The sequence below is a fragment of the Microcebus murinus genome, chromosome 9 (assembly GCF_040939455.1).
Source record: "Microcebus murinus isolate Inina chromosome 9, M.murinus_Inina_mat1.0, whole genome shotgun sequence".
Lineage (NCBI taxonomy): Eukaryota > Metazoa > Chordata > Mammalia > Primates > Cheirogaleidae > Microcebus > Microcebus murinus.
In genome coordinates, this window is record NC_134112.1 from 102,747,671 (window position 1) to 102,770,313 (window position 22,643).

General features: G+C 45.1%; 1 protein-coding gene across 2 annotated transcripts in view; it reads left to right on the forward strand.

Moving 5' to 3' along the window:
* Window positions 1-21,657, forward strand: part of UBE3C (ubiquitin protein ligase E3C) — a 111,374-nt gene extending 89,717 nt beyond the window's left edge. For both annotated transcript variants that reach the window (XM_076006757.1, XM_076006758.1), the window contains 4 exons: window positions 3,953-4,141; window positions 4,248-4,314; window positions 11,023-11,153; window positions 19,922-21,657. In XM_076006757.1, coding sequence (XP_075862872.1) covers window positions 3,953-4,141; window positions 4,248-4,314; window positions 11,023-11,153; window positions 19,922-20,092 — 558 coding nt within the window. In that variant the 3' untranslated portion in view covers window positions 20,093-21,657. The remainder of the gene's footprint in view (window positions 1-3,952; window positions 4,142-4,247; window positions 4,315-11,022; window positions 11,154-19,921) is intronic.
* Window positions 21,658-22,643: the final 986 nt, after the last annotated feature.

The window sequence follows — 22,643 nt, forward strand, 5'->3', positions numbered from 1 at the left end:
TACAGGTGTCAGCCACCACACCTGGCCTAGTTGCTGTTTTTTTAACCTTCTCTTCCATACCATAGAACTAAAGTCTCAACCATACAAAATTAAGATGATTTTTGCAGAGTGAGGTTTGTTTTTTTTTTTTTTTTTTTTTTTGAGAAACTAGATGAAGTATAAGGTTTGTTGTTATTGTAAGCAAATTTTCTACACATGGTGATGGTGCAGGCTGCCGTTGCCTTGCACCACCACCTAGTGGCATGATTTTTAAATGTAACAAAAGCCTCCGGACGAGGCTGGGCAACAGTGGCCGACACGTGTAATCCTAGCACTCTGGAAGGGTGAAGTGAAAGGGTTGCCTGAGCTCAGGAGTTCGAGACCAGCCTGAGCAAGAATGTGATCCTGTCTCTACTGAAAATAGAATAAATTAGCCGCACGTGGTGGAACATGCCTGTAGTCTTGGCTACTCAGGAGGCTGGGGCAGGAAGATCGCTTGAGCCCAAGAGTTTGAGGTTGCTGTGAGCTATGATGACACCACTGCACTCTAGCCCGGGCAACATAGTAAGACTCTGTCTTAAAGGGGAAAAAAAAAACCTTAGGACACTGAGTGTTATAATGACCTGTCCAAGGCCTTTGCTAATGGGAGTATTTCCCATTTTTTCTTCTGAAAATAGATGGTAATAGGGAGATGTCATATGTGAAAGCATTCCATTAAAACATCACTGATAATACTGGAATCTGTTAAAAGCAAAAATGTGACACTAAGATGTTCCAATTATTCATGGAAATTCCCACAGAGTTAAGAAATTATAGATGTTAATGCATAAGAATAATTACACAAGGCCAGGCACCGTGGCTCACACCTGTAATCCTAGCACTCTGAGAGGCCGAGGCGGGAGGATTGCTTGAGGCCAGGAGTTCGAGACCAACCTGAGCAAGAGTGAGATCCTGTCTCTGAGAAAAATACAAAAACTAGCTGGGCATGGTGGCACACACCCATAGTCCCAGCTACTCGAGAGGCTGAGGCAGGAGGATCTTGAGCTCAGGAGTCTGAGGTTGCTGTGACTATGATGATGCCACTACACTCTGGCCCAGGCAACAGAGCGAGACTCTGTTCAAAAAAAAATATATAAGAGTAATTATACTAAAGATCCTAATTAGAAAATTAAGAAATTCACTGGTAAAACACCTAATTTTAGGAGTGATCTTAAGGATTTCTGTGGAAGTACATATAAAAAGGTATTCCTTTATGCAGGCTTAAATTTATGAACTATCATTATTTAAAGATCTGTAATATGGAAATACTTCATTATGTTGGCAAAATGTATTAATTACTCTTCCCTTTTAAAATAATGGTGCTGCTCTCAAATTTGTTTTCTTCAGTGTAATCAATTTGGCTGTGTGTTAGTCTGTTTAATAACGAACATGAAATTTTATTTTAGACTAATTTACTTAGGCATCTTTCTTAAGGAAAATGCTAAGGGTTTTAAGAAGGACCCACAAATAATCATCTGTTATGCAGAAACTGTGGGCTGCTTTGCTGTGTGGCCTTAGGCAGTTCCCAGGACCCTTCCTATCTCAGAAGAGGGAAGTGAGTTGCTGGAGGCTTAAATGGTAAGCAGGTCGTGTGTCCTCTGAGGCCTGTGGGCCCCGGTGCCATGGGAGATCTTCAGGAGGGTGAGGGACAGCACTTGACACTAGAATGGCTCCAGCTCTCTGCTTGTATTTTTTTTTTTTTTATTAGAACATGAAGAATGGTAATCTCTGCTTGTATTTAAAGGGGATTTTAAATCTGCCCCTCAAATGTGAAATTTGAGCACATGTTTGGCATTCCATTCTCCTTTTTTTCTTTTTTTTTTTTTTGAGACAGAATCTCACTGTGTTGCCCAGACTAGAGTGCCATGGTGTCAGCCTAGCTCACAGCAACCTCAAACTCCTGGACTCAAGCAATCCTCCTGCCTCAGCCTCCCGAGTAGCTGGGACTACAGGCATGCGCCACCATGCCTGACTAATTTTTTCTATATATATTAGTTGTCCAATTAATTTCTTTCTATTTATAGTAGAGACGGAGTCTCACTCTTGCTCAGGCTGGTTTCGAACTCCTGACCTCGAGCAATCCGCCCGCCTCAGCCTCCCAGAGTGCTAGGGTTACAGGCATGAGCCACCGTGCCCTGCCATGTCTGGCATTCTTTAGACATATACATAGTTGTTTAGGTTTAGCTAGAGAGGATTTTAAATTAAAAGCAGTGTAACCATTTTAAAGTTATTGGAAACGTTGGCAGGGTAATTGGGAGCCTGGGAAGTTCCTTAACTGGTAACTTCCTGGTCCTTTGTCTTCCAAGTCACACAAGTGCACCATCGTTTATCAGGTGCCTTTAATCCATTTAAGGGAAGGGTGGTGTTTTACACATTGGAGTATAACAGCCCCCCGAGGCTTGGCTAACAGATGGACTGTCAGCAGAGTGCAGGCAGAGGAATTAAGGTAATGAGCACAGCCCTTAATCAGAGTGAGACAATGGATTTGAAAGCCCATCCTTAGACTTGATGGTTCCAAAACTAAGAAAGTGAATTAGTAAGAATAATTGAATAGTCATTTAAAATGTGAAATATTAAAAGAAGCAAACCTGACAAGTTTAACATTCAAGTTTAAAGCTATATAAAATGAGAACCAGCAAACCTTTAAGATACAGAATGGCTTAAGTAGAGCTCCTCAGCAGGTTTTGAAATAGCCTTTCTATAAAGTGGCAACAAATTGGGATATAAGTGCTGTTGTCCGGAGGCAGAGGAATTGTTTTTGTTACTCTGAGAATGCAGAAGCTACCAGGAGGGCCGGAGGCTGTGAGCACATGGGGGGGTTATTTACAGTTTTCCCATAATCTACAGGTGAAGAAGCATCTGTTTTTGCCCCCAGACGTTTGCTGCTGACTTCGCAGGCACAGTGAGCCTGTTCCAAGCTGTCTCTTGGTTTCTACTAGCTGTAGCCGCCTCATGAATGTGGTCACCCTGGAGTGTTTTCATTGATATGTTCTTCATCGATGGCACAAACTATCCTCACCCATCCTCAGGAATGCAGCTGTGTTTTTTCCCAGTACTAGTAAACAGAATTTAAAGAGTATACTCTCTTACAGATTATGGTTATATGCTTCTATCTATGATATTTTGCCAGTCAGCTTTATATATATGAGTTCACTTGAGCGCAACAATTCCCAGATAGACGGAGCAAATGTCACCACTTCATTAATGAGGAACAAAGTCCAAGGAGCAAAGTGACAAGGGAGGGAGAGGGAATAGAAGCCAGATCTTGTGTTTCTGCTACGGTGCTTGTCTCCCTAGCACCCTGGGGATCCTTATAGGAACATGCCCTGACCCTGCACTAAACCGCAGACTAGGAGGGTGTGGCTATGTGCTGATAAAAGTGTTCTTAGCAACTCCGTTAGTATACATGAGAGATTGGCCGCTCAGGTATCTCTGGTAATTACCATTATCCTTTAACTCATCATTGAAGTCCTTTACAGTAGTAATAACATTATGAAAATATGAAGATAAGTGTGTGCTGCTTATATTTACAAGTATGAGTAATGGTTTTACCAAACCTTTATTTCTCTGAAATGAATCCCTTTGTTCTCTTCTGACTTATATTGGTCGTTTGGTTCACATCTTATCTTTCTGATTTCTAATGTCTTTAAAATGAAATTGCCATGATTACATTGCTGCACCATTCCTTAATACTAATACTTTGGAGAAAGAAGCCTTGTCAGTCTCACAGAGCAAGTTGCTAAGCCGTGGAGCACCCTCAGAGGTGTGCCTTGGAATCTGCATGGAACGGTGTGTGTGTGCCAATGGTATTAGTTTGTGTTTAGATTCTTGTTGACAAAGCAATGAGTCATGTTTTTTTAAAACAGTTTTTGCTTTTGTTTTACCCTGTCATCATACTGTGAGACTCTGATGTCTGTGTGCCTTATACTCACAGGTGGTTGAACTGAAATTTGGCGGGAAAGACATCCCTGTCACCAGCGCCAACCGGATTGCGTACATCCACCTGGTGGCCGACTACAGGCTGAACAAGCAGATCCGCCAGCACTGCCTGGCTTTCCGACAGGGCCTGGCCAACGTCGTCAACCTCGAGTGGCTCCGGATGTTTGACCAGCAAGAAATTCAGGTACCTGACCTGCTAGCTCTGGAGGACACAGTGCTTGTAGGAAATGAAAATGATTTCTTAAAATCTACATCAAGTTTTATGATTTGAACTCTTTTTTTTTTTTCAGGTATTAATTTCTGGTGCACAAGTTCCCATCAGTCTAGAGGACCTAAAGTCCTTTACAAACTATTCAGGTAGGTTTTCACTGGTAGTTCTTCTTTCTGAAAATCCTGCAGACGACCACGTCTCCAAAGCAGTTTTTCATATAATTTTCTGTGTGGGGTGACTGACATGGTTCAGAGCCCAGAATGTGTAGTGAGGCCACAGCCAGAGCCTCATTCCATTCCTGTCTCCGTGTGTACCGTCCTCCTGCCACTCCCAGCGTCAGTGACCACCGAGCTTAGTGTCGTCGGGTGTTTACAGAGAAATGCACGTGTGATTCTTTCCTTTTGGGGAGGGGGTTCAAACCACTTTGTTGAGGTGAATTGGGGACAGAGAACAAAGAAGGGTATAGGACAGTGGGAGCCAACATCTTCGGCTGGGCCAGGACCTCACCTCCCAGGCCTTCCTGACATGGGAAAGCTAGGTTTAATTCTTTTTTGTTTTGTTTGTTTTGAGACAGAGTCTCACTGTGTTGCCCAGGCTAGAGTGCCATGGCATCAGCCTAGCTCACAGCAACCTCCAACTTCTGGGCTTCAGTGATCCTCCTGCCTCAGCCTCCCAAGTAGCTGGGACTACAAGCACGTGCCACCATGCCTGGCTAATTTTTTTTATATATTTTTTTGGCCAATTAATTTCTTTTCTTTTTTTTTTTTTTTTGAGACAGAGTCTCGCTTTGTTGCCCAGGCTAGAGTGAGTGCCATGGCATCAGCCTGGCTCATAGCAACCTCACACTCCTGGGCTCAAGCAATCCTTCTGCCTCAGCCTCCCGAGTAGCTGGGACTACAGGCATGCACCACCATGCCCGCCTAATTTTTTCTATATATATTAGTTGGCCAATTAATGTCTTTCTATTTTTAGTAGAGACGGGGTCTCGCTCTTTCTCAGGCTGGTTTTGAACTCCTGACCTCGAGCAATCTGACCGCCTTGGCCTCCCAGAGTGCTAGGATACAGGCGTGAGCTACCGTGCCCGGCCTAGTCTTTTGCTTTTAAACAGTGCCAGCTCCCCCGCCACACACACCCAGTAATAATAGTAAAAGAAAAAAACTAATAAATTGGGCCTCATCAAAGTGTATGCTTTTTGATTAAACTTAAAACTTTCTACTCTTAAATGAAAACAAGCCACATTTGGTGCAAAAATATTCATAATACATAGATCTGACAAAAACTTTGTATCCAGAATTCATTAAATATTGTAATTACAATAATAAGGGAAAAAATACCCAGTTACAAAAATAGGCAAAAGTCTTAACCACAGCCCAAAAAAGCCACACAAATGGCCTGTAAGCCGGAGAACGATGCTGGGCCCCTTCAGCACAGAGCAGGAAAAGGCCCACCAATTCTGGGTGGGAATTGGTGTCTTCTGGGCATTTGTAAGTGTTTGTATTATTTATTTAAACTGACCTCATTGTAAATATATGGGAACAGTGAAAAGAAAAAGACAGCAGTCACCGCTGGGGGAATGTGCCTGTAGTCCGGGCCACCATCTCACCCAGGAACAGCCGCGGTGCCCCGCCTCAGCAGCACAGCGCCTGGCTCAACAAATCACCCTTAACTCCAGGTTTCTAAAACCACCACTGCGGTGTTGGTGTGGTTTCTTTAATCATATTGTCTTATTCCAAAATGTTCATGCGTTTTTTTGGTTATATGTAATTTATACTGTATATTCCGAAATTTTATGTTTACCATCAGTAATGATATTTTCAACCTGTTATTCTTCTTACAGTTAACATATGAGATTAGATACATCATAATTTATTTAATCTTACACTATAGTGAAAAATTTTATATGTTTCTATGTAGAAATTTATATTTTTATGATATTTTATGGCAGAAGCCCAGAAGTTAAATTACTATTTTTTTTCTTTTTTATGGGAGGAAGGAGTGTAGCAGAGGAAACACTTTTCCTCTACTCTTATTTATGTACATGGAGCCTGTGAATTAAAATGACAAAAAAAATTTAAGAGGAGAAAACACATGCAAATCAGATGCCTGGGGGCACGTGAAAATATTTTCACAGAAAAGAGGTGAAGGCCAGCACAGTGGCTCATGCCTGTATGCTAGCACTCTGAGAGGCTGAGGTGGTGGGAGGATTGCTTGAGCTCAGGAGCTCAAGACCAGCCTGACCAAGAGTGAGACCCTGTCTTTCATAAAATAGAAAAATTAGCCGGGCATGGTGCCACATGCCTCTAGCCTGCTGCTCTGAAGCCTGAGGCAGGAGGATCGCTTGAGCCCAGGAGTTTGAGGTTGCTGTGAGCTAGGCTTTCGCCATGGCACTCCTAGCCCAGGCAACAGAGTGAGAGAGACTTTTGAATTTAAAAACTTTGATACAGCCGGGCGCAGTGGCTCACGCCTGTAATCCTAGCTCTCTGGGAGGCCGAGGCGGGCGGATTGCTCAAGGTCAGGAGTTCAAAACCAGCCTGAGCAAGAGCGAGACCCCGTCTCTACTATAAATAGAAATAAATTAATTGGCCAACTGATATGTATATAAAAAATTAGCCGGGCATGGTGGCGCATGCCTGTAGTCCCAGCTACTCGGGAGGCTGAGGCAGAAGGATCGCTCGAGCCCAGGAGTGTGAGGTTGCTGTGAGCTAGGCTGATGCCACGGCACTCACTCTAGCCTGGACAACAAAGCGAGACTCTGTCTAAAAAAAAAAAAAAACTTTGATACATCAGGCCGGGCATGGTGGCTTACATCTGTAATCCTAGCACTCTGGGAGGCCGAGGCAAGCGGATTGCTCAAGGTTAGGAGTTCGAGACCAGCCTGAACAAGAGCTAGACCCCATCTCTACTCAAAAAGTAGAAAGAAATTAGCTGGCCAACTAAAAAAATATATATATATAAAATAAATATATATATAAAAAATTAGCTGGGAGGCTGAGGCGGGCGGATTGCTCGAGGTCAGGAGTTCAAAACCAGCCTGAGGGCCGGGCGCGGTGGCTCACGCCTGTAATCCTAGCACTCTGGGAGGCCGAGGCGGGCGGGCGGATTGCTCAAGGTCAGGAGTTCAAAACCAGCCTGAGCGAGACCCTGTCTCTACCATAAAAATAGAAAAGAAACTAATTGGCCAACTAATATATATAATATAAAAATCAGCCGGGCATGGTGGCTCATGCCTGTAGTCCCAGCTACTCGGGAGGCTGAGGCAGGAGGATCGCTCGAGCCCAGGAGTTTGAGGTTGCTGTGAGCTAGGCTGACGCCATGGCACTCACTCTAGCCTAGGCAAGAAAGCGAGACTCTGTCTCAAAAAAAAAAAAAAAAACAGCCTGAGCAAGAGCGAGACCCCATCTCTACTATAAATAGAAAGAAATTAATTGGCCAACTAATTATATAGAAAAAATTAGCCGGGCATGGTGGCGCATGCCTGTAGTCCCAGCTACTCAGATGGCTGAGGCAATAGGATTGCTTGAGCCCAGGAGTTTGAGGTTGCTGTGAGCTAGGCTGACGCCAGGGCACTCATTCTAGCCTGGGTGACAAAGTGAAACTCTGTCTCAAAAAAAAAAAATAAAAATTAGCCAAGGCCGGGTGCGGTGGCTCACGCCTGTAATGCTAACACTCTGGGAGGCCGAGGCGGGTGGATTGCTCGAAGTCAGGAGTTCGAAACCAGCCTGAGCAAGAGTCAGACCCCGTCTCTACTATAAATAGAAATTAATTGGCCAGCTAAAAATATACAGAAAAATTTAGCCGGGCATGGTGGTGCATGCCTGTAGTCCCAGCTACTCGAGTGGCTGAGGCAGCAGGATTGCGTGAGCCCAGGAGTTTGAGGTTGCTGTGAGCTAGGCTGATGCCATGGCACTCACTCTAGCCTAGACAACAAAGCGAGACTCTGTCTAAAAAAATATATATATATTAGCCAGGCATGGTGGCGCATGCCTGTAGTCCCAGCTGCTTGGGAGGCTAAGGAAGAGGATTGCTTGAGGCCAGGAGTTGGGGGTTGCTGTGAGGTAGGCTGATGCCATGGCACTCTAGCCCGGGCAACAGAGTGAGACTCTGTCTCAAAAATAAAAAGATAAAAATAAAAGAAAAACTCTGATTCTTCAAAAGATAACAAAGTGAAGGCAACCCACACCATGAGAGAAAATATTTACAAATCATGTATCTAGCAGGGGTCTTACAACTTCTCAATAAAACGGCAACCCGATTCAAAAATGAAGGAAGGACTTGAATACACATTTCTCCATAGATTGGTATATAAATGTGCAATAAGCACAAAAAAAGGTGCTGAGCCATCACTAGTCATTAGGAAAACATAAATCAAAACCACAGTGCGATCCACTTACCACTCTTTAGTGTGTCTGTTATTAAACAAACAGAAAATAACAAGTATTGGGGAGGATGTGTAGAAATTGGAATGCTTCTTCATTGCTGGCGGAAAGGTAAAATGACATAGCTACTGTGGACAACAATTTAGTGTTTCTTCAAAAACCTAAACCTAGAATTACCGTATAGTCCAGTGGTCCTCCCAGGTATGTGCCCGAAGGGGTTGGCAGCAGGCACTCAAACAGGCCTGCTCGCCCGTGTCCCTAACAAGCTCGCCCGTGTCCCTAGCAGGCTATTCTCAGGAGCCAGAGCGGAAACAACCCAGGTGTCCATCCGCAGCGGACGGATGAATAAGTGTGGTGTATACATACCATCGAATATTAAGTCTTAAGGAAGAGAAAAAGAAATGTGTGATGGTAGGAATGGGATTGGTGCTGAGTGGACCAAACAGTAGTGTCCACAGCAGTGACCCAGAGTATGTGACAGGCCAGGAGAGAAGCCCAGGTGCTCTGAGCCAAGCCCTCAGCGCAAGCTGACCACGAGAACTTCCCACACAAGAGGCGCCCGTCTCTGCAAGGCCCCTGGGCGGTGTGTGACCGGACGTGAGGCAAGGCCAGACCTTGAGTCACCAGAGTTAGGTGACAAGCCACCAGAAAGCAAGGCTTCACACCATTCCGGCCTGTGTCTTCTGCCTGTGTGTCCTTGTTAGCATCAAAGGGATTGAGGGATAAAGTCAAATGTTTGTGGAGTCAAAAAAAAAAGCAATGATGTTTTCATACATGTGACATGGGTGAATCTTGGGAACGTTGTGCTAGGCAAAATGAACCAGGAAGAAAAGGACGGATATTAGATGGTTGAACTTATTATGCTGGTCCCCAGAACAGGCAACATCACGGGCACTGCAGGTGGATTTGTGGTTCTGGGACCTGGGGGAGGAGCAGGAGTGACTGCTCAACGCTCACACTGTCGCTGCCGGAAACCAACGGTGGTGATGGATGCACAACAGTGAGAATGTCATTAATACCACTAATACTACGTTTAAAAATGGTTTAAATGGTGACTTTTGTGTTACATATTTTACCACAATAAACAAAGCCCTGCCCAGTTTCCTGGTGCTGTTGGACGCGGTTTGTGTGGGGGGCACCCACGTGCACGGTTACAGAGACCGCAGATCAGTGGTGGCTGTGAGGCGAGAATGAGCTCTGTTTGAGGGAATGGAAATGTTCTAAAATTGTATTGTGTTGAGGGTTGCAAAGCACAGTCTGCTGAAAATTATTTATATATGTGTGTGTGTGGCTCCCTTGCTGTAGTGAATTCATATTGCTGTAAATCTGAACTCTCTATGTAAAGGCAAATAATACGTAAGGTCACACTGTCCCACTATCAAGTCATAAGTGTAAGAAGATGAAATCAATCTCGTCTTTCCTTTGCCAAGAAATTGTCTTGGGTTGTTTGCATTACCCTGTCTGCACTGAAAGTTTATACCTTTAATGATCTTTGCTATTCCAGTAAATAGGTTTAAAATATTATCATATTCATTTTGGTGCCAGTTAATACACTTAAGATATTTTATTGGTGTTATTTCTGTAGTATATTAACAATGAGGGAACAATATATAGCAATTATTTTAGTTTTAGGAAGCACTTAACTAGATTAAAGGCTATAAGTAGCAGATAGTAAATTTTAGAATAGTTGTCTAATCATATGCCAGGATCGGTTATTAGCCATGGTCTTATTATCAAACGGATAATAAGTTAGTATCAGAAGGAGAGATGATAAAATTAATTTAGACACTAAGATCACATTGGGAAAACACCTAGCTCTATTAGAAATAAAAATCTCATTGTCTACTACTGTTTTTAGATATCTGACCACATGTAAATCCCTTATTTAGAGACTGCTACTCAACAATGGTTTATTCTTAACTACCGGCATAGTTCTTGAAAAACAGACTCCTTTGCAGTATCTTCTGGTGTTCATCTTGTGGTGACAGATATTCCTTATTCTGGCTTCTGTCTCTTTGATCTTTCTCAAGTTTCCCTCTTATACTTTGCCCGTCACCTTCAGGGTGGTACGGGGGCTGGGGGGCCCGCAGAGAATCCTGCCTTTGCGATTGCAATTGGCCCTTCATGTCCGTGGTACCACATTGGCAAATTGAACAAGCACAGATTGAAAGTATTCGGGGAAAAATGGATTGTTGTATCTGAACTGTTCTCATTATTCCCTAAACAACGTGGCATAACAGCTGTTCACATAGCCTGTACATTGTATTAGGTATTATAAGTAATCGAGAGGTGATTTAAGATTTAAATATTAGGAATACTTGTGCAGGTTATATGCAAATACTAGATACTTTGTAGAAGGGACTTGAGCGTCCGTTGATGTTGGCATCCTCAGGGCACCTGGGGCAGTCTCCGCGGACACCCAGGGAGGACTGCGCCTTATTACTAACCCTGACAAAACATCTGTTCGCTTCTTCACAGGAGGTTACTCTGCTGATCATCCTGTCATTAAGATCTTCTGGAGAGTGGTAGATGGTTTCACTGATGAGGAAAAGCGCAAATTGCTCAAGTTTGTAACAAGCTGCTCTCGACCGCCTCTCTTGGGGTTTAAGGTATGCAACCTCTGTGCTGTTTGCTCCGAAAACCGAATTACAATAAGTTAGGCAGCAGGACATCTGGTAGGGTTATAGGAAGTCTTGTTGGACACTCTGTTCTCAGGGAAGTAATATTTATAGTGTGCGGTTTTCTGTAACATCAAATTTATTACTTTTCACTATGTTGTATTTTCAGCTAGATTTTTAATCATTAAGTGTTCATTATTATCTGCTTATCCCAGTACTGGTTTTATTTTGTGTTGCTTTTTGTTGGGCTCACAGTTAGCCTGTTTGTGTGACAGCTGCACGTGGTGGCCGGGACTGCCCATGAACAAGCCTGCGTGGGACAGACTGTCTGTCGTGTCAGGTCATCAGTGTGATAGGGCTGTGCTGCGTCTCTGCCTCTTACTGCTGAACTGAGGAGGGCACACCTGCAGGTGCTGGTGCAGTGCACGTGCCCCGGGGGGGGGGGGGCCACCGTCCTGACCAGTGGCTGTCCTTCGCTCTGGTGCCCAGCCTCATTTTACCACCTCTGAAAATTAATTTTTATCTGATATAATTTGGCTTATTTTGGGCAACTGAAATTTCTTGAAAGCCATCTAATATTTCCTATTTCATCATAAATTAAAGCAGTGTTAGTATTTACAAGTACACACAATGGTGTATATCTGTGTATTGTGGAATAATATCAAGTTAGATACGCATTTTATATCACTTGTGCTTATGAAACTTAAAAGATACGCATTCACTTTCAACAAATCTTTGATCAGAAAGTTATATTAAGTATTTTATATTTCTAATTAAAGTTACTCTTTTAACTTTTTAGTTTGAAATTAAACATATAGAAAACTGAGAATTGGACAAGAAACTTAACCCACGTTGACCAGTTTGTTAACATTTCACTTTATCACTATCTATGTATTTTCTGGGTCGTTTGAGAGTAGATTGAAAACATCATATCTTTTTATTCCCTAAATGTTTCAGCACATGTTCCTAAGAATAGGAACATTCCTGTAAATAACCACAATTAAATGATCAAAAGTAAGGAAACATAATCGTGATGAGCGGAGTTGACGTTATCTGATCCACTCGTCGCAGAGTGTGGTGCTGGGTAAACCAGCAGCTCAGTGTCACCTGAGGGCCGGTTAGAAATGAGCATGTCGGTGCTCACTTTGGCAGCGCATACACCAAAACTGAAACGCTGCAGAGAGGCGTGGCACAGCCCTGCACAAAGGTGGCACACAGGTCTGTGGAGCATTCCATAGTTTTTCCGTTGCCGGGAAAGGGAGCTGCTAGATCCGCTGCGTGACGTCTGTTCAGCTCTTTCCTTGTTCCTCATTGCCAGCTACTGCTGGGAGACTTGTAAATACCTTTGGCAGTGGCCAGGTGCGGTGGCGCACGCCTGTAATCCTAGCACCCTGCAAGGTCGTTTTATATCACAGAAATAAAGTGGTGTGTAATTTCCTTGAAGGAAAAAAAAGAAACCACTTGCAGGCACCACTCATACATACTGATTCAAAACCTTGGGGTGGAGCACAGCAACCGTGCTCCAGTGCTTTGCCGTTGTCCACGACGTCCTGCGCAGAGCGGGTTTCCCCAGGCCAGGACCACGCCTTGCACTTAGTTGGCATGCGCTTTGGTTTCCTTTCTTTCGTATCCTCGAAGTGTTCAGTGAATGCAGGAAGGTTATGCTAAGAATGTGCCTCAGTGTAATAGGGTGGTTCCCCTTCTAGAAGTGTGCCCAACACAGATGACAACATGTTCACGCAGTGTTCGTGTGAATGTTCAGAGCATCAGTATCTATGATGGCCAAAAACTGGAAACAATTGAAATGTCCATGAACTCATAAATGATACCATGCAATAGGAGATACTCAGAAATTAAAAAGAATAAATGGCCAGGTGTGGTGTCTCACGCCTGTAATCCTAGCACTTTGGAAGGCCGAGGCGGGAGGATTGCTTGAGCTCAGGAGTTTGACACCAGCCTGAGCAAGAGCAAGACAGCCTTTCTCTACTATAAATAGAAAAAAAGTAACCAAACAACTAAAAATAGAAAAAATTAGCCGGGCATGGTATTACGTGCCTGTAGTCCCAGCTACTCGGGAGGCTGAGGCAGGAGGATTGGTTGAGCCCAGGAGTTTGAGGTTGCAATGAGCTAGGCTGATGCGACAGCACTCCAGTCCGTGCAACAGAGTGAGGCTCTGTCCCCCCCTCAAAAAAAGAATAAATTACTGATACATACTACAGCATGCATGAACATTGTAAACATTGTGCTAAGTAAAAGAAGCAAGACAAAAGGCTACATATTGTATAATTCCATATGTATGCAATTTGCCTTTGTCTTTGAAAGTTAGAGGTGAAACTGGGAACTTCTCAGGGAAATGGAAATATTCCAAGACTGGACTTTGGGGATGGTGCACAACTCTATAATGTTACTAAAACCATTGAGTTGCACATTCCAATATGTATATCTTATAGTGTGCGAATAACACCTTGACTCAGCTTTTTAAAAAATTAGCATTGATGGGTTAATACAGCATCCCAGTAAGGGCCCTCAGAACCAGAGCTGTGACAAACAGAGATGGGAAAAGGTGTGGTGTGAGAGGCTGGTAGGTCGATACTGTTGTGTTTTGGAAGCAGAGAATAATAAACTTATATAAATGTAAACCTATCAGTGAATAATATTATTCAATGATATTAGTAGAAATAAAATCATTTCTCACAAATTACTAGAGATTAAAATAATCATGCATAACAAGACAAACAAAAGCAACCATTTTTATCAGATATAGAAAATAAAGGTTAACATTTAGAATCATAAAATAGGAAACATAAACATGAAAGAAGCCTGAACTGTTGCCACAATGACTGTACCGGGAGTAAACTGGTCTAGAGAGAGAAAGACTTTCAGGCAGGGCGGAAAAAAATGTGCTGTCTACAAGCAACACCCCTAAACAAAGCGACCCAGAAAGACTTAATGATACTCCTGTCTTAGTGTATAATTCCTTCCCCCCAAAACAAATAGTTGGATCTACTTTTTAAATTTGAGTACTAGCATATCTACTTTATAACTCTAAGCACTAGCCCTTGTAACCAGATGTGGAAATTGGCCCCTAGCGTGTGTTGAAGACCAGGTGACACCTGAGGTAGCGCGTCTTTGCTGCGTGTCTGCTCTCAGGCCGACGGCGACGTCCGGCACCTTGCTATTTGAGGGCTGGAGGAGCAAGAAGCACACATAGGGAATGTGCAGGTGGCTTGAGTACTGGGGCCAGGAACAGTTTTTTGCCATTTAATGATATAAACAGTCATTACATTAAGTACATTTTTATTAAAATGTTAATACCATTAGGTAGTTTTATCAGTGACATTTATTATGATAGACAAGGCTTCTAGTACTTTGTTTCAAAGCAGTACCAAACCTAGTGGTAAGAAAAACATCTGGTTTCAAGAAAGGAAGTTTGGCTGGGCTCATACCTATAATCCTAGCATTCTGGGAGGCCAAGGCGGGAGAATCACTCAAGGTCAGGAGTTCGTAGCCAGCCTGAGCAAGAGCAAGACCCTGTCTCTACTAAAAATAGAAAGAAATTAATTGGCCAACTAAAAATATATAGAAAAAACTAGCCGGGCATGGTGGCGCATGCCTGTAGTCCCAGCTACTCAGGAGGCTGAGGCAGTAGGATTGTTTGAGCCCAGGAGTTTGAGGTTGCTGTGAGCTAGGTTGATGCCACAGCACTCTAGCCTGGGCAACAAAGTGAGACTTTGTCTCAAAAAAAAAAAAAAAAAGAAAGAAGTTTGCAGGACCTGTTCCCATCAGAACAGAATGGAAGATCCAGAATGTTGTCAGCTCCTGGCTAATCAGTTAATGCCAGTTGTTCAAGCAGCAGTAAAGATGAGGAGTTCTGCTGGAAGGAGCAAGTCCCAGACATCATTCTGATAGCGACAGAGCCAGCAATGAGAAAGGACCAGGTGTCTAGGAGCTGTCTGTCCCTCAGCAACACGCCAGGCAGCGTCACGGCACAAGTGTCCTCGAGTTGGGGGAAAGGAAGTGGAGGGATGTGCATGAACTTTTAAAATCCCAAATAGAATAATAGTGAAAATGCTCTTATCCCTTATAAGGATCTCTGTGTTCATTGCAATTGAGTTACTGTACTTTTCTGGAAGCCGTGAGACAGTCTTCCTAATTTGGATGTTTTTTCAATGATCTAACATGTACGATATGTGAAATTTAATTGAGTTTTCCATGATAGATGTTTTTGCAGTTGTCATTTGTTAGACATCAAATTTGGGGAAATCATCTTAATATTCAGGCGTTCCTGTTAGCTCAGCACGCCTAGCGGAGGGGCCGCCGCCACGCCGAGTCAGACTCAGACGCCGGGCGGGCAGGTCTTTCGGTGAGCGAGTGCAGGGCAGAGGCCGCAGGCAGCACTGAGAAGCTATGAAGCTTCTTAGTGCCAGATCACTGGAGAAGGATAACATCTGCTAAAGCTAATTAAAGTTTAATATGTTTAATAAATGTGATTGTTACAGACAAAAAAAATCATTAAGGTGCTGTAGAAATTGTTAAGTTACCATCAGGACACATAATAAATTGATGGCTTTCCTCACTCTGAATTAATGCAAATTCCCGTTGTGCTGTATTTAATTATGCACAAAATGGTGCCCTTGACTCAGACTTCAATGAAAAACTTCATTTTTTTACTTTTAAGACTCCAAGTAGGAAATTCAATTAGCATTATGAAAGAAACACTAAAATGTGGCATTTAACTACAAAATATATCTCAAGCTTCCCATTTACCCAGAAGCTTTGCCAGCCCTCACTGGCCCCTGCCTTCAGAAATCCTTTTCTGTTTCAAAAATGTGATGCTTCCATTTTAGTTTAGTCAAGCATTTGAGAAAATTACTGCCCTCATGCACTCAGAATGCTGAATAATAAATGCAGTAAATGTTCTTTCTGATTCTCCGTTGGTTCATGTTCTAACATTTTTATGAGACATTTAAAGCAGCATATAAACTATAATTAGAAAAAAAAGACAGTGTTTTTTAGCACATGTTGTACACCACATTTATTTTTTTAAATGAAGTTTGTAGTTAAAAGTAGAGAGACCTACAGAGGCTGATAATCCGAAACACATATAAGTCTCTTTATGCATTTTGTGGGCTGTCTGTGTTTTGCCTCCCTCATAAAGATAATGGTGATTAAGTATATGAAAGGGAAAAAAAATCTATATTATTCCCCATTCTAACCATTATTGTTTTTATGTTGCCTTCCTTTTATTACTATGTTTGTAGCTGTATCTACATATATGAGTGGGTGTTAATGTAGACATGCATAATTTTTAAATATAATTTTAGCTGTATCCCGTGTTCAATTTTATAGGCTGCTTTTTTCAGTCAGCATTGCACAAGGATCATTTTTTTCCTCATCTTAAATATTCTTTGAAGTTTTTTTTTTTTTTTTCGAGACAGAATCTCTCTTTGTTGCCCAGGCTAGAGTGAGTGCCGTGGCGTCAGCCTAGCTCACAGCAACCTCAAACTCCTGGGCTCAAGCAATCCTCCTGCCTCAGCCTCCCGAGTAGCTGGGACTACAGGCATGCACCACCATGCCCGGCTAATTTTTTCTATATATGTTAGTTGTCCAATTAATTTCTTTCTATTTATAGTAGAGACAGGGTCTGACTCTTGCTCAGGCTGGTTTCGAACTCCTGACTTCGAGCAATCCGCCTGCCTCAGCCTCCCAGAGTGCTAGGATTACAGGCGAGAGCCACCTCGCCCGGCCTCTTTGAAGTATTTTTAATACGTTTCATAATGTCCCATCATATAAATTTGCCACATTTTACGTCCTGTTTTTTACTATTTGGTTACAGCTGTTTGTTTCTTACGACGCTGTGAACATCCTTGTGCGTAAATTATCATCTGCATCTCTGATTGTTGGGGTGCAGTCCCCAGGTAGAGGTGCTGGCCCCCGCAGGAAGGTGTGAAAGGCTCCTGCTGGGGCTGCGTGTCCTCCCAGAGAGTTACGCCCAGTGACGCCTCAGCGGGTCATTCAGGAGGAAGTGTGGCTCTCACAGTGACCTTCACGCCCGGGGCGAAGTGTGCTTTGCCAGTGACAGCACTGAGGGAGAGGTTCCCCACACGTGTGCTGTGAGAGTCGAGCTAGACAGGTCTCTGGAACCCGCGCCAGGCAGTAGTCCACACCGGCTGGGAGAGTAAGCAGATTAAGGGCAATCTGCACTTCACGTTTTTCCTGTCGGAAAGGAACACATAAATCACATCTCTTGTATCTCAAATGTGAGGCAAGTAGCTAATGATGTTTATGTACAGGAGGAAAATACAGTCCCTGGCTGTTTGTAACTATCGAAGGACTGACATATCCCTAGATCTCATGCGTTAAGTCTGCATTTATCAATGCCTCACATTTAGGAATTTCAGCTGTGCCTATATTTGCACAATCATGGACTTAAGTACCTAGTTATTCATTACTTCGTTGTTCATAAAGCGGAGAAAATAGGCCAGGCGCGGTGAGAGGCCAAGGCGGGAGGATCACTTGAGGTCAGGAGTTCGAAACCAGCCTGAGCAAGAGCGAGACTAAAAAAATACAAAGAAATTAATTGTCCAACTAAAAATATATAGAAAAAATTAGCCGGGCATGGTGGTGCATGCCTGTAGTCCAGCTACTCAGGAGGCTGAGGCAGGAGGATCGCTTGAGCCCAGGAGTTTGAGGTTGCTGTGGGCGAGGCTGACGCCACGGCACTCACTCTAGCCTGGGCAACAGAGTGAGACTCTGTCTCAAAAAAAGCCGAGAAAACATAGGTGCCCACCCACACACTGCACTGCACACGTGCATGGCCCACTGCGGCCTGAAGCGTGAGTGCGGCCGCTGCTCACAGGAAGGAGCGCCAGTGCAGAACAGTGCATGAGGCGTGCGCACAGTTTGTGTCTTAAAAGGTGGGGGGAGAGCTATTTCTTGTCTGTGCATTGAATCTCGGTGCGAGGGTACTTAAGACACTGATACCACTGCTTTCTCATGAGAAGGGGAAGCAGGAAGTAAGTGGGTACCTGCCATGCAGAGGTGAGAATTTTTACACTGTGCCTCACAAAATAGCCAGAATGGCATTATCACGTCTACAAAATAACATTAATTCCATAATGCCATCAATGCTCAAATCTCCCTGATTATCTTTCTTAGATTCAGGTACCTGGGCTGGGCCGCATTCCACACGTTGTAACTGGTTGTGTGTGTCTTTCATCACTGTAAGTGTTCTGCCTCCTCGCATTCTGCCTTGTAATTTAATTAATGGAAGAACTGGGTTGCTTCTTTGCAGGTCTTACAAATTGATAGTTAAGGGCCTCATCAGAGTCTAAATTTGAATTTTTCCTCTTTGGCAATGGCATTGCACAGGTGATGTGATGCACGTCTCACTTCCTGGAGTGGCGAGTCCCCCTCAGTGCTGGGCGTGGTCCTCACTCCTCTCGTACCCCTGGGTTTAGCAGTCATTGAGTGCCACGGCCCGCGTCCATTTCTTAAATGTGGTTATAGAACAACCATACTCCAATTATGTCATTCTGTTATTTATTAGCTGAAATTTCCTATAAAGGAAAACTTTACTTTTTCTTATCAACTATTTGATTACCCTGAGGAATAGTTTTTACAAGAAGGTTAGAATACATCTTGACCTTTTTTTATTTACCAGTTTTTAGAATCATGGGTGTGATTAACTAGCATCTTCCAAAGGCAACCAATAAGTTTCATTTCCTTTGTTACAATTGCGAAGTCATGGGCTTTAACATTTGACGTGCTTCAGTCCATTGCAGTTATTCTTTTTCATGTTGTAATTGCCACATCTTTGGGCAGGGACTTTCCATCCAGGGTTCTCTTGAGACTCTGAACCCAACCCGACCCAGGTGGTTCCTGTTCACTTCCCGCTGTGTGGTCCAACGAGACGTTAGCGCTCGCTTGCTCACACATGTCCCGGCCCACACGGGATTGGAGGTGTCCCAGGGAGCCCCGGTTCCTGTCACTGAGAAGGAGACTGAGGGAACCGCAGTCTGGAAACGGGCTCTGCTCTCGGCCGCCCAGCTGTCATTTCCGGGCCTTTCCAAGGGACAGAAAAGAGAAGAATCAACCACCAGTTCAAGCTAATGTTTTCTATTCAAATTTAGGTTGATATGGCTGTATTTGTTTGACTTTATATTAGGGTCTTTTTTTTTTTACCAAAGGTAATCTTGATTCCTGTTAGCTCATTTGCTTGATCCAGTAAGTTGGAGGACCCTATAAATTGTAGTTTTATAATATTTAGTTGAATAATGGGCATATATAATACTTTGTGGGTTTAGAACAGCAATGCCAATAATTTATTATGACAGCATTTCTGAAAACAGTTTTAAGATTTTTTTTGTGATTCTAATACACTGGAAATAGTTCCTATATGACTAAGCCACCAATTGATAGATTCGTTTATTTCATTTTGCTTTCAGTTGCTAGAGATTGCTTTTTTCTTCCCTTTTAATTAGATTTGTTTTGTTTTTTATTGGTTCATATACATAGTTCCTAAGTGAAATCTACAAAATGAGGTTCATTTGAAGAAGTGAGCACACAATATCTGATTTAATTTAGAGCTAAGCTGTGAGTGTGATTTTTTTTAAAAAAGCAAGTGTGGCTTTGGGGAAATGACTGCAGCAGTAACATTTTACTGATCAGTGCGAGCAAGGTGTGTGTGCTTTTTACAATTCTTGCAAAGTGGTGTCTGTGAGAGCCGCTCCCTGTACGTGCCATGGGCTGTCTTCCAGGAGCTGTACCCCGCGTTCTGCATCCACAACGGCGGCTCCGACCTCGAGCGGCTCCCCACGGCCAGCACCTGCATGAACCTGCTGAAGCTGCCTGAGTTCTACGACGAGACGCTGCTGCGCAGCAAACTCCTGTACGCCATCGAGTGTGCTGCTGGCTTTGAGCTGAGCTGAGCTCGAGCTGACGCTGGACCCGACCCTCCGCAGAGAAGCCGCGCCGCCCCGCCGCAGCGCCGGCCCAGGCCCACGGGGATGCGCAGGCTGCACCGCGGCTCTCCCGAGCCCTCCTCTCTGGCCTTCCTCCCTCCCTTCGTTCTTTAAATGATTTTTATTACGATGTGGTCACTTATTTAGATGGACGTTGCTCCTCCAATAACTTAAAATAATAAATGTTATGTGCCATGTGGCTAATTTAGTAATCTTGCCAAGAAGAGCACAGTTTTAGACTAGTGGCAACTCAGTGAAATAACCAAAGATGAAGCTTTGGCTTTGCGGACGAGACCGCAGCCTCCCGGGCTGGTGCCGCCGCCCGGGCTGAGGGCGCAGAGACACAGGGTCAGGGCTGAGATGCCGACGGCCAGGGGCCGCTGCTCCTCGCGGGGTTGGATTGTTTACAAGCCTGATTGTTAGAACTGCAGGCATTTCTTTTTTCTGCTGCCTTTCCACAAAGCGGTTAGGTCTGGAAAATGGATGGCGATGGTGATGTTTCGTTTGTGCTTTCTAAGCCGCTTCCCGGCAGGAGACGGGCGGCGCTGTTGCCAGCGCACCGCGGGCCTGCGCGGCCAGGGCTTGGGGGCACTGTGGGCGCAAGGGGGCTCCACCCACTGCGCTGTCTCTCTCGGCTCTGTGCCTGGAGAGCGGCGGGGGCGGTGGAGGAGGAGGGTCAGCCCAGCCGCACAGCACAGCACCCGTGTCGCCCACGGCGTGTGGCGACTTGTGGGAGGACAGACTCCGTGGCGGCTGTTAAAGCCGTTGGAACCAGAGTGGCGGCTGCATCTCTGTCCCGTGCCTGCTGGGGCTGGTCCTCCCATCACGCCCTCCCCTCCTCCCCGGCCGCACCCGTCTTCCTGGAGACCGCGGGGCAGCGCCGCACGGCAGCCTCCGCTCCTGGTGCTGCTTGGACAGAAGACGGGACGGTCCGTGGCGCATGTCCGGGAGGAGGGCGTCCGGCAACCCTGTGACGAGGCACTTTATGCAGGCCCGCTCGCTGCTGGGTCACTTCAGTCTCTAGTAACAGAAACCGCTCCAGAGCCTCAGCCGGGGGCGCGCGCGCTCCGTGCTGGGCGGGGCCGAGCCCCCGCTCCTCTCTTCTCTCTCCTGTCTCACTGTCGCAGGGGCTCGGGGCTGCCGCGGGCGACCAACCATCACTAGCAATACACTTGTAAACGTGGGGAAACCGGGTGACGCTTTCAAGACAATGACCATTATCAACACAAAATGTATAATTTCCGAATTTGAATAACAAATTAAGTGTTTAAATGCTATTTGTAGTCTTGATATACAGAAATAAAGTGATTAGGGTTTGTCTTTGGCTTTTATTTTTATTATAGGTTGTTTTTTAGTTGAATGTTCTAAATCTTTTTAGTTTGTATATTATCAATATGTTGGAAATGGAATATCTGGAACTGAAAAGAGATGGGCAAGTTACACTTGTGGTTTTTCCGCAACTATTCCGAGCTTATTTATTTATTTGTATGTTCTAATGGCTAAATATTTGCATTAAATGTTTTTTTTTTCCCCCAAGATTGTGTGGAGTCCTGCCCCAAATCACTGTGACGGGCCCCACCCCGCTCCAGAGGAGCCGCGCTCCTGGGCATGGGCTGGTCTCACCGCAGGCGTTGGTGTGGTCGGTTAGCACAGCACCGCGAGGTGCTGACAGGGACAGGGGCCGTCACGTCATGCAGGCGGCCTCAGCCCCTCCAGTGTCTCTGACACCAGGAACGCGGGCTCCCGGTCACAGGTGCTGTCCAGGGCTCTCCTGGGGTTTGGCAGTAAGTTGAGAAAAATCCTTAGGGAAGATTCTTCTTTGTTTGGTTTGCCTTGCTCTCTGTTTTCGCCTGCCTTTTCTACTGGCAGTCTTGCACTCAGACCTGGATGTTGAGGTGGGGCAGTTATCACAGATGCTTCTCACTCACCATTGTCTCAAACAGATGCTCGTGCCGCGGCGTGCGCTCGCCAAGACAGCGTCCTCGGCCCGCGCTGCGGCGTGCGCTTTGGCGGAGCCCTGGGAACCAAGCAGTGCAGTCCCCGCCCGGCATTGAGCCTGCGGTCCCTCCACATGCCGGCGTGGGGGGACAGGGCCTCCCGCCGCGGGACTGCGCACCGCAGGGCTGTGGCGGGCCGGCGACTCCTGTGGGGACTTCCCGAGCAGGCGAGAGGTCCCGTGGGCCAGACTCGGCTCCTCCCAGCTCACCTGCTCCCGGGCGGAAGCGCTGCGGCCAGCACAGGAGCCGGCGGCGCCACCCTCCCTTGTGTGGCGTGGAGGGCGGGGAGCTTCCCCCGGTGGTCGCCTCAGCGGAATCACCCGGGCTCCGAGAACAGGGCACGTGCCCAGCTCTGTGCTTCGGCGCGCTGGGGTCGGCTCGGGATTCCTGGTGCTGGCCAGAGTCCGTGGCCCAAAGAGACTGGTGGCCAGCACATCCAGGTGGGAAAATGCACTGATGGCACAAGGGGCTCTGCTTCCAGAAACTTCTCAGTTCTTAAGACCAAGTACTTTGTGGCTCAG